At 36.0% G+C, this 12,400-nt stretch overlaps 1 protein-coding gene across 3 annotated transcripts in view; it reads right to left on the bottom strand.

Moving 5' to 3' along the window:
• Nucleotides 1–10,621: 10,621 nt before the first annotated feature.
• The window catches only part of LOC120523545 (T-cell receptor-associated transmembrane adapter 1), a 47,707-nt gene continuing 45,928 nt past the window's right edge, over nucleotides 10,622–12,400 (bottom strand). For all 3 annotated transcript variants that reach the window (XM_039744948.1, XM_039744949.1, XM_039744947.1), the window contains exon 8: nucleotides 10,622–11,080. In XM_039744948.1, coding sequence (XP_039600882.1) covers nucleotides 10,802–11,080 — 279 coding nt within the window. In that variant the 3' untranslated portion in view covers nucleotides 10,622–10,801. The remainder of the gene's footprint in view (nucleotides 11,081–12,400) is intronic.

Raw genomic sequence — 12,400 nt, 5'->3', positions numbered from 1 at the left:
TTCTGAAAGTTGTGTACTACAGTATCATGTCAAGAAAATATGGAAAAAAGAAAAGATGAGGAAAACACCTTTAAAGAGCCACTGAAGTCAAAGACAATGTCAGTGAAGAGTTTTGGTCTGCTGCAGGGCTGATGACAATGAAACAGACATAAGCTGCAATACCCTGACTCCTAAGCTATGAAGGGGTTGAGTCTGGCAAGTGGTGGATCATCTAATCCAACCATCAATGATTGTAAAGTGAGGGTGTGAGTGAGAACTCATTACATGTACTGCAAGCTGCAAAGCAAATCCAGGTTTGCCTAAAAAAAACTGAAAAAAATCCATTTATGTCACCCAACATTGATATCACAGCTCTGTGCTGTAGAATAGTGCAGAAGAACTTCTGAATTGAGAATGTTGATAGTAGTGGTTAGGATGAATAAAGGGGAAGTGAACATTTAACTAAATAATTTAAGCCAGGAAATTGAAGTTCAGGAGCTAATTTCAAATAATTATTTTGAGGTAGACAGAGATGTCCCTTCCTATATGCAGATCATGCACTGCGCATAGTGCCTGTGATCAGAGGAACAATGTAGAGGGGCCCCTACCTCCACTATTCAGGATCTCTACTGGACAGGCAATTGGATTGCACATTTTTTTTGCTTGGTTTACTTGACTTGAGACAGATGACTCCAATAGTGTAGTGTAGCATAATGCATAACATCTTTGACATATAATATAAATCATCAACCTCCTCAACAGAGTGGAGCAATGGAAATCCACAGCTTAACTCGATTGGGGTTATTGCTGTTTCATGAACTGTCAAATTAATGTCATACTGTGATAAAGTCCTATTAATGAGCAGAGAGATGGCATTAAGGCAACACCAGTCAGAAGCACAGAAAAGAAAGAAAACTGAAAGAATGAAGAAGCAGCTCATTCAGCATTTGCAGGTGTGTTCTACAAATTTGAATTTGTTCAGCTTCCAGAAAGCTAGCTAACGTTAACTCAATTATCACTATACTAAAGCTAGCAGTGACAATGAAGTAGTAGTATGTGTAATATTTTTGATATTTAGACATTTTTTTTATGTCTAAAGGATTTTATCTGATGTTACAGTACCTAGTTGACACTTGGTTGATGAGTTTTTATTACTTGCATATAGACTTCATATCTACACACATTGTTAAAGTCTGCTAACATTAGTTGGCTTATTAAGTGCTCTAAGTGTTGTTGCATTGGGGGCATGTTTGCTAATTTCACCACCACACAGGCTCTCTTGGCAGCTACATGACTAAATTTATTGTATTACACTGTGCAGTGCATTTGATGCCTGTAAATGCAGGTTTGGAGCAGTTGATTTTAACTTAAAGCCCTGTAAATATTTTAAGGTAGAAGCACTTTTAAAGAGAAGAAATAGTCATATGCTATTAGGATATTGCTGTTTGGAGCATGTATTTACTGAAGATAGATAGATAGATAGATAGATAGATAGATAGATAGATAGATAGATAGATAGATAGATAGATAGATAGAGTCATATGAAAAAGTTTAGGAACCCCTCTCAGTCTGCATAATAATTTACTCTACTTTCAACAAAAAGATAACAGTGGTATGTCTTTCATTTCCTAGGAACATCTGAGTACTGGGGTGTTTTCCGTACAAAGATTTTTAAGTGAAGCAGTATTTAGTTGTATGAAATTAAATCAAATGTGAAAAACTGGCTGTGCAAAAATTTGGGTACCCTTGTAATGTTGCTGATTTGAATTGGACTGAAAAGACAAGAATTGAGTTATCTGGTCATAACAAAAAGAGCTTCGCATGGTGGAAGAAGAACACCGCATTCCAAGAAAAACACCAGGTACCTACTGTCAAATTTGGTGGAGGTTCCATCATGCTGTGGGGCTGTGTGGCTAGTTCAGGGACTGGGGCCCTTGTTAAAGTAGAGGATCAGATGAATTCAACCCAATATCAACAAATTCTTCAGGATAATGTTCAAGCATCAGTCACAAAGTTGACGTTATGCAGGGGTTGGATATTCCAACAAGACAATGACACAAAACACAGTTCGAAATCTACAAAGGCATTCATGCAGAGGGAGAAGTTCAATGTTCTGGAATGGCCGTCACAGTCCCCTGACTTGAATATCATCGATAATCTATGGGATGATTTGAAGCAGGCTGTACATGCTCGGCAGCCATCAAATTTAACTGAACTGGAGATATTTTGTATGAAAGAATGGTCAAAAATACCTCCATCCAGAATCCAGACACTTGTCAATAGCTATAGGAGGCGTCTAGAGGCTGTTATATTTGCAAAAGGAGGTTCAACTTAGTATTGATGTAATATCTCTGTTGGAGTGCCCAAATTTATGCACCTGTCTAATTTTGTTATGATGCATATTGCATATTTTCTGTTAATCCAAAAAACTTAATGTCAGTGTTGAAATACTACTGTTTCCATAAGGCATGTCATATATTAAAAGGAAGTTGCTGCTTTGAAAGCTCAGCCAATGATAAACAAAAATCTAAAGAATTAAGAATGGTTCCCAAACTTTTTCATATGACTGTAAATAGATAGATAGATAGATAGATAGATAGATAGATAGATAGATAGATAGATAGATAGATAGATAGATAGATAGATAGATAGATAGATAAAGCTTTAGGTGTGTATAAACTTCATAGTAGAAAGTGTTAGTTAGAATTTATACAGACAATTGGAGACATGAGCAGAAGAGATTCTGACCCCACAAATGTTTAAAATAGATGTAACTTGTAAGTAAAAGAAAAAAAGAAGAGGAGGGGATAGAGAAGGAAAATTTTAGAGACTGGAATATTTGAAGCTGGTCTGGGGATGAAAAGAAATGGGATCACCTACAATGTGCAAGGCCAGGTGAAGATAAACAGAGGAGAGTTTGTGCCAGCCGAGGCGCAATGTAATATGTAATATTTCTAGCACAAAGGTAATTAGAGCATTCATCCTTTAAAATCAAGCTCTAAGTTTAACGCCAGGGAAGGGGAGGGTCAGAATAGAACTTGGTGATACCCTATCCGACTGTAGTAGTAGTCACATAGGATGGTTAGTACGACGGGTTATACATTGCTAGACTGGATGCAGTATGTAAGCTCAATTGTACAGCTCACGATCTACCAGGAAAACTATACACTTGCCTTTGTCTCAATTCAGTGTGGAGTGTTAAATAGCAGGTCTTTTTTTTAGTTCCACAGGAAGGTAGTTAAAAATGACCTTATATTCAACTAGTATTTAATGGTGGGAGGGAATGGAAACATTGAGGTTGGGAACTATATTCATTTTTATAACAGTCAATCTAGATCTGAAAGATAGAACCCTAGATAACCATGTCAGACACCCTCTCACATTATTGAGTGTCAACAAAGTGGAGATGTCTATGCCTAAGTACTTAAATTATGTAGCTAAAATGATGAAAGGGGGAAGAAACAAAAATTGCAGAGTGAATTTAGTAATAGAAGAGTCAATTTTGACCAGTTTATTTTGCATTTGTTGGAATGCTAAATGCAATGCATTTTATTACTACAAATGTTTGTGTTGCACCATCTGTTGGAAAGACAGAGACATAACAACAAAAAGGTCACACAGATACACTGACAGTTGTGTACATATATTTTATAAAATTGAAATATTAAGACATGAAAATTAATTTTGATTTTCCACACACACACACACACACACACACACACACACGAAGAGACACCCATACAGACACCATGCTAAAATCGACTATTCTTGATGTTTTGAACACCGCAGAATTAAAATGTTATCTTGATAGGAAAGCTTTAATTTGCAAGCCTGTAGAAAGGCTATAATGGTGTAGCGATTAACAGGACTTATATGTGTGTGTTGGATTATTTCATGGATTTTTACTGCGTTGAATGGTTTTGAGGTAGCTTGATCATTTTGTAGTGAAATGAAAAAATGTTATCTCTTTGTTTACATAATGCTGTTTTATGTATCACATGACTGAGATCCTTATGTCGATTGCGGTACGGAATGTGACACTATAAATATGTCAGTGATTGCATTACAAATTATCTCTCGGTGGATAAGACTCTTTGAACTTTAATTCTTTTGCAGTTAGTTTAGTTTGTTTCAATTCCAAGTAGGCCCTAGCATCAGATTTCATTCTTCAGTTTTTGATCTCTTTTTTAACTTTGAATTCCGATTCTCACTATTCCCTTGTGTTTTGTTTGCCTTGTCGTTTGTCTTTTTCCGTCTATAATCCAATTTTCTATCTGACTTTGATTATTTGCTTTAAGTAACCCTCTCCTAATTATATTTTACAATAATCCATTGATACCAGTGTGTCATAATACAGTAGATGTGTAATTTTAAATTGAGCAAAGCTCTCTTCACCAAATATTTCCAGTTCACCTAGCTCTCAAATGCAATTTCACATTTTACATAGCAGATATAGCCCCTGCTTACTAGTTCAGAGAAGTTCTTCCTTTTAAGTTAGAATGATAACTTAAATTGTACACTTTGCATATGTGGCAGTCACATCAGCTTCTTTTGGTCAGAAGATGGTGCTGATGTACAAAGTAGACTTTTTCACTTGCAGAGTAACATTTTCTAGTCACTAATAATAAAATTTGGATATAGTGAGAGAGGGCATTTCTATGTGCCACCTGTGTCCAAAACTCAAATGATATCACATAAAAAAATCCTACGAATTATGTAGTCTTAAAATTACATAAATCTAACTTTGAATGAAAAACACATAACATTTTATTTTGACATTGTTACTCAACCGAAATTCACAAGCCAATGGAAGATGTGTTAAAAGCTAACTCTTCTGAGATTTCAGCAACTTGTAGACCCACAATTATAACTTCATATAATCATTTTGTTTATCATTCTCTTACATCATACTGGCAGAATGCTGGCTAGATTTACCTTACAACATTGGTTCAGTTCATTGAAGATAGATGCCATTTACTTTTGCACAGCTCTCCGCCGTTGCCACCACAGCATCTCACTGGTGTTGAGGTCTGGACTTTTGACTTGGCCATTCCAGAATGCTTCATTCCTTTCTTATTAGGCCATTTAATTGCAGATTTTTTTTGGTTTGCTAAGGTCTTTCTGGACAAGCTTTAGTTGTTGGACTGATTACTTCATACTTTTCTCTGATTTAGTCTCTTATAAAAAGTTTTTATGATGGACATCCAACAAAATTACCCAAATCATCACTGCTTCAAATGGTTTACAAATGGATTGAGATTCCTGTGGTGAGACATTGTATGCATGTTTTTATGTTTTTTTATTGAACCTGACATTGTAAATGCTGACTAAATAACTTCGCTGTGGTCTCATGTGTCCAGAGGAAATTGCTAACAGAACTCTTTCAACTGCAACTTTGCAAACCTAAGTTGTTTTGCTGTTTTCGGTTTTAAAGAGAAAAGACTTTCTTATGGCCATCAGGAGTAATGAATTGCAATTATAAATATGTTAACAGAGCCTTGCAGATCGCCAGATGTCACTTTTGTGGTCTTTATGATTTCTTGCACCACAGTCCCTGAAAAATACAACATTTTATCTTGTAGTCTAAATCTCATTCAAAAACAAACACTCATACACTTCAGATTGGATGCTTTAGATAAAATGCAGCATAAAATAAAAAAAGCACTTAGCTTGACTTTTAATGCTGATTTAACTTTGCACCTACAAACAACAATTAAGAAAAGGAGGACTTCACTTTCATTATCCTCAGAATAGGTGTCTCTGGTACAATAGGCAAACAAGCAATTTCTTTGTCTGTTGCTAAGTCTTGGCTGTACTGTTGTGCCCAATGGCAGGATTAACAAAATAGACATCCAGAGGCTGGGAGGAATTTAAATGTAGTCCAGTGTTCAAACAAGGAGACAAATGGACTGCAGCAGGAAGTAGTAGCCCTATGTAATGTCATAATTTTCAAATATTATTTACAAAATGAGCTTAGTAAGCAATACAGTGCTATATGATATTTCTCTATTTGCTCCTTCCTCTCTCTTTAAGCAGAATATTCTTGAAAGTTCTTGATTATATAAAAGATTATGTGCTTGATCTTCAACTTTATCTTTTTACACTTGAAAATGGCCAGATCTCACTGTTCTATAAAGCTTTCAATTTTGTGTACAGAGCAAGACTGTGCTATGCATAAATATTTAAATTTAGAAAATCTCACACATTTACCTAACCATTTAGAGTAAAAATCATAAATATACTTTAATTATTGATTATATTTTTGTCTCACCACACAAGTGTAATGTTTCAGCCATGGTGTGTTCTCTGGCTAATATTTTGTTTCATCATTTTAAAGTATTATTTTTTGTAATAATGTTTTTTTTTGTTAATATCGTCTTGCTTGTTTATTATTGACTGTTGTGACTCTGGAGTCCCAAAAGAACTCTCAAAGGTTGCCCTTGGGGGAGGAAATACTGCCAAACCCCCTTGAAAAATAAAAGGTTTCTTTTAACAAAAGGCTGTATAATACATGACGTTCCTAAGAGCACAAAGGATTTGCCTTAGAAGGAAAGGCAATTCACAGCCTCCAAAGTCCAAATACAGAATCCAAAGGTGAAGTAAAAAATGGAGCACAGGTTAAAAAAAATCCAAGAAATCTGAAAGCAAAAGCAAGAAACAGTTAAAAACAAGGAACACTCTACTCCTTAGCGTGTTTGAAATGAACCGCCAGGAACTATGGAAGGCCCTCCAATAAATAGGGTGGAGGGCTGCTCCTGGTAGTGATTGGCAGGTGGTCCTGCCCCTTAGGGAACCACCCAAAAATCACATATAAATAAACACAAAGAATAATATAGATAATAAACAAAATAAACTTTAATAAAAATAAATGATACAAAATAAGACAAAACACACAACTTTGAACCCCAGCCAGGGGAGAAATGTTGGCTGAAACATGGCATTGACTGGTCTGTGTGTAATGAGTTGTTCTTCTATATTCCTGTACTATGGGTTGAAAGAGTTGGGGCCACCCTGATGTCATAACTGAAAGACCTCCCTCAATCTTTACATTCCAAAGTGGAGAACGACTTCTTCAGAGGTCCGTTGTCTTTTCTTTGAGTGCATTTGAGTATTGATTTTTTCTGGTTTTTAAATTCTTGCTTCTCTTTTATTATTATTTTTTTTTTTGATAATGTCATTTGGATTGCAATTTGAATCTTCTTTGCTACGGGAGTCAATTTTTGGCAAACCCATATTTACATTTTGTCATCTTGTATGCTTCTTGAAAATTATACCATTTTGCAGTCATTTAAAATGACTCTGCTCTTGGGATGTATTTCTTCCTAGCCAAAGGCTTTATGGTTCCTTTCCATGTGCAATTTCATGTAATTTTCAAAATATTTAGGAATATAAAGAGACTGGAACCTGGAAAGTCATTTGGGGCAAAAGTTGGTCTAAGTTTGTCTGTGGAGATGGGAGCTCTGGCCACCAGGAGGGAGGCTGGGAAGACTTGGCCTGGCTTGTGGAGCCTCTAGAAGGCCTCTCAACATCTTTGTTGTTGGTGTGCACTTAAATCAAAGCAACATGGTGTTACCTTAAACCTGAATGCTTTAGATAGAACTGCAAAATGTTGTTTAAAGATTATCAAATAATTGATTGACCTTAATTAGCTCCACCAGGCTCCAATTACCTTCTTAATGGATGTGCAAACATTATAGGTGTATTTACTTTTTCAAAGGACTGTAAATCCAAATTATAACTTTTATTGAGGAAATGGAAGGATGAACAAGAAAAAAAATACAAGTTATCAAATTAAACACAAAATGAACCCTACCTGTTGTACTGGTCCTTAACCATCAGGTATGACAGGTCACCTACAAGTCCACCACTGTAAAAACCTTATTTCAAACCCAGTTATTCTTCCAGTTGTTTGCTGATTTCTCTATTTTTCTCTTTTTCTTTTCTCTGTCTTAGTAGGCTATCCCTGGGTTAGGAATGCTTCCATGCTTCATTCACAGGCAGGCCAGTTCAGTGTACTGGTACTACTACCAAGAGCCAGAGTACCCATTGCAGCTTTGATATATGTATAACAGGGTGGCAAGATGGAATCATACCTGAGCATCTCTGCATATCAGTGTGGGAATTTAAGTAACTGCTAGAAGATGAAAGACTGTGTCATGTCTGATATCCTTGAAGGAGAAACCCCTTAAGTTACCACAGAAATGGACTGTTGACCTAGTAGGATAGGTGAAAAAGTTCTCCAGAATGGCAGGACGCAGGCAACATAGCATTGACTATACTTTTGATTAATGGAAAGAGGACACGATTCCTCCTGGCCAATAAAGTCCATAGCTGTGACTGAGTTTCTCCTTTGAAGACATGGACAGCACAAAGCTGTGAGATCTGGCCCTTTAAGAGATACAAAGTGCTCAGGGATACCATTGGCTACCCCTTGGGTTTCACTATAAGCATTTTAGTTTCCAGGGCTATTATACACTTTTATGACACAAGATTGCATAGATCTGTTTATTACTTTATTAGCTGGAAGTTAATCTGGAGCCAACAATGAACAAATGTAAATAAAATGACAAAATTCTGCAGTTCTTAAATACTTGTAAATTAGCTTGATGAAGTATATCAGGCCTTGTGCCTTGTGTTGGCTGGGATTGGCTCCAGCAGACCCCCGTGACCCTGTAGTTAGGATATAGTGGGTTGGGTAATGGATGGATGGATGGATGTATTTTATAGTAAAACTCCAGTAACTGATCACAACATACAGGTAAGCTTGACTAAAAGGTGACATGGTATAGCAATGGTCATTATTACCAACTCACAGTTACACAGGACGGAGTTTGAACACCGGCCTGGCCTGCTCACCATCTGTGTGGAGTCTACATGTTCTTCCTGTGATCATACTACATTCTATTCACATTAAAGAGATGCTCCAATAGATTAATTGGTAACTACTTTTTGTCTACTGTCATAAGAGGCATCACATCCAAAGTTGGTTCCTGGATTTACTCCTGGACATCTCATCCATCCTGCACTCAAAAATGCTGATAAATAAGACATATGATTGGACTGTACTCATTTTAAGTGTGTACTGTTTAAATATTTTTAGTCGAGAAAGAAAACACTGCTCTAGCAAAATTAGACACTTCAGTGTCAATGTTTCAAGTTAAGAATACTATGACTTAATGTAAACAGTGGTTTAATACATATTTACAATACATTGTTGCCTTTGTTAATTAAATGAGCAAGCTTGGCAATGCATGCCGGTTTAACTCTGAACAATACATTTTAAATTAAACAATAGTTGGTGGCTCAAATGAGCATTTTGGTAAAACCCTCACAAGTGTCAACTTTACAAAAAATATTGTAGCTAGTACTATGCCACACTGTTCCTTCAGACTGGTTTGAAATTCGATTTGCTACTCTGAGTGCACTTCCAATATCACAGTTCACATGCCTGCTGACCTAAATTGGTGTTAGCAAGTCTGGGTGTGTGCCCTGTGATGGATTACCTCCTCCATGTGCACAATGTTAACAGAACAGACTCCAGCTAAATTTGGTAAGTGTGAACAGCAAAGCAAATTAGTTAAATTCTATTTATTGTTTCTTATTATTAAGCTCTTTCAGCCGGTATAATGGAGAGGACTCAATTTTCTGTCCATTATTTGGTGATATTGCAGTTTGCTGCATTATTTAGCAAACTGTAGAAAACTGCACTGCTGGATCAATTTTCGACTTCCCGTGTGACAGTTTTCAATCTACTGGTCCAATTTCCAGTTGTGCAATTTGTAAAGCTTGAGACGGCACTGATTATGGAAAGATACTACTGTATACAGATAAAAAAATCATTAATTAATGTGTTTTAGTGTCACACATCTATTGTTTTAACAGGTCTCTGCTTCCACCCCGTTCCAATGGAAACTTCTGTATGTAGACATTAAAAACTGCTGGTGATCTCTTTATTGTCATGGAGCTGGTAAGTGCAATAATGGAAGGACTAAGTGTTCCTCAAAAGGTAGGCACAAATGACTAAAGAGAAACATTAGATTAAGCCAAGAAATAAACCTTTAGGTGGATTATCAGATGGTGGGCTTGTTATTTGTGGTATGTATGAAATCAGAAACTACACAGCATTGCACTGGAAAGAATTTCAGTAACAGGCTGTGAAATTCAAATATCTAATTGTATTCCATTTTTCAGCAAGCTTAGCATAACATTTAATGTGTCTGTACACTAACTGTGTCTGTTTTTCTAGCATTGCCCTTTACCCACACTTATCAGTCTGCTGAAATCTCTGCGTTTGTTTAAAAGTATGTGCAGAATTAAAAAAAACACAAAGAGCAGATGTGAAATTTAAGGTAACAGATTTCAAGCTAAAAGTGTGTTGAAGGAGGAAATTAATTGACTAAGCACGTGCTGCATGCTTTTATTGTATTTTAAATGAATTGTCCCAGTGCAAGTGAGTGTGGTTTGCCCAGAGGGGACTGGGTGGTCTCATGGTCTGGAATCCCTGCAAATTTTATTTTTTTCTTCAGCAGTCTGGAGTTTTTTTTTTTTTTCTGTCCACCCTGGCCATCGGACCTTACTCTTATTCTATGTTAATTAATGTTGACTTATTTTATTTTCTTACTGTGTCTTTTATTTTTCTATTCTTCATAATGTAAAGCACTTTGTGCTACATTTTTTGTATGAAAATGTGCTATATAAATAAATGTTGTTGTTGGTTTCTGAGGACCTGTTATCAGAACCAGAGCTGGTTGTGCAGTGATGCAGTAAACTTTGTTATTGAGTTTTACATTAAAAAATGAATAAATTAAAGAAGTTAAAAAGATTAACTACTCTCAGAAAAACGACTTGCATTAATCTTGCTTAGAAGTATTGCAGGATCCTCATGAATTGCTTCATCTCCATTGGAATCTTTTAACTGCTGGCTGTTGAGGTAGATGCTGTTCCTGGAAGCCAGAGTGCTATTGGTTCTTGATGGCATCTTCTGTTCCATATCTATATCTAGAAACTCATCAGAAGTTTGTTTTCTCCCTCCTTTCTTTTTCCGTTTTTTTTCTGCTGAGTGATCAAGTGAGGCATAACACATAAAATGCTCTGCATCTGCCTGTTAAAAGGAAAGGGTGCAGTATTATTGTGACTGACAGATTCACTTAGAATGCACAACTTAAAAGATACAGCTTTCTGTTACACTCAATAAGATTTTCATACAATGTCTGTTTAATGCAAATAATGCACACCAGCTATCAAGTAAATGCTAAAATTGATATCACAGGATTATGTTTATAACGTATATTTAATGCTAAAAGTGGACAGCATGTGATTAATGATGGAATTCAAAATTCTGATTTGGTTTTATTTTTATGGCCGAATTCCAAAAAACAAATATTATAATAAAAATTTATATTTTTAACACCACATACTAAGTGATCAGTACACACATTTATGGTTCGAAACTATTAAAGACTGGAAAGGATAAAATAAGTAGTAACAAAAAACATTTTTAAAAGTACATCAGAGAGGTACATGTATAATGAGGGGATCTTGTTAATATAAACAGTCTTAACATGAATATTACATATTATTAGGAGCTTAAAATTATTTATCAAACAAAATGGGAGCAGAAGACAAAAAAGATAAAATTTTGTCCTTTAATGTTATTGCATTGGCACTACTCAACTACTAGTTAATAAAATGTGTTGAATTCTACTGCTTCTTAAAAAATAATAATAATATACATTAGGAAAGAGGAAGGAAAGGATCTACGATGAAGACATTCCATTTATTTTTGAAATCTGCTAATTCCATTAAAGGAAGACAGGAACTGTCAAAGAAGTACTGAATGCATTGCTTAGAAGCAGAGTATGAAAACTTAATCCCAAAACTATCTGTTCTTGCTAAAGTGTTTTCATCATTCCTACCCAAAAGTTTCACTTTACTCTTAATCCACTTTTCCCCATGAGGACTGTGATGGAAACATGCGATGGAAAGACTAGGCCAAAGTATGCTTAACAGTTTCCAGCTTCCACTGGGGACTCCCAAGCACTTCAAGATAAGCAGACCGATATAATCTCTTCAAGGTCTCCTGGGTCTGCATAAACCTCATAAACCCTCTGTGGAATGTGTCTGGAAGGTATCCTCAATTCATACTAAAATAATATTTCAGCTTGAAGGAACAAGACTTCCACTCTGAGGTCCTCCCATACTACTGAACTCTTCACCTAATCATGTAAAATAAAACTAGCAATCTTATGTGAGAACCTTAATAATAATAATTCTTTGCATTTATATAGTGCTTTTCTGATTTCTCAAAGCGCTCAGCAATTGCAGGTTAAGGGCCTTGCTCAAGGGCCCAACAGAACACAGTCCCCTTTGGCATTTACAAGATTCGAACCAGCAACCTTCCGAGTGTTAGTACAGATCCCTA

Source organism: Polypterus senegalus, chromosome 2, assembly GCF_016835505.1.
Source record: "Polypterus senegalus isolate Bchr_013 chromosome 2, ASM1683550v1, whole genome shotgun sequence".
In the NCBI taxonomy this organism is placed as follows: Eukaryota; Metazoa; Chordata; class Cladistia; order Polypteriformes; family Polypteridae; genus Polypterus; species Polypterus senegalus.
This window is presented reverse-complemented; position numbering and strand designations above follow the sequence as displayed.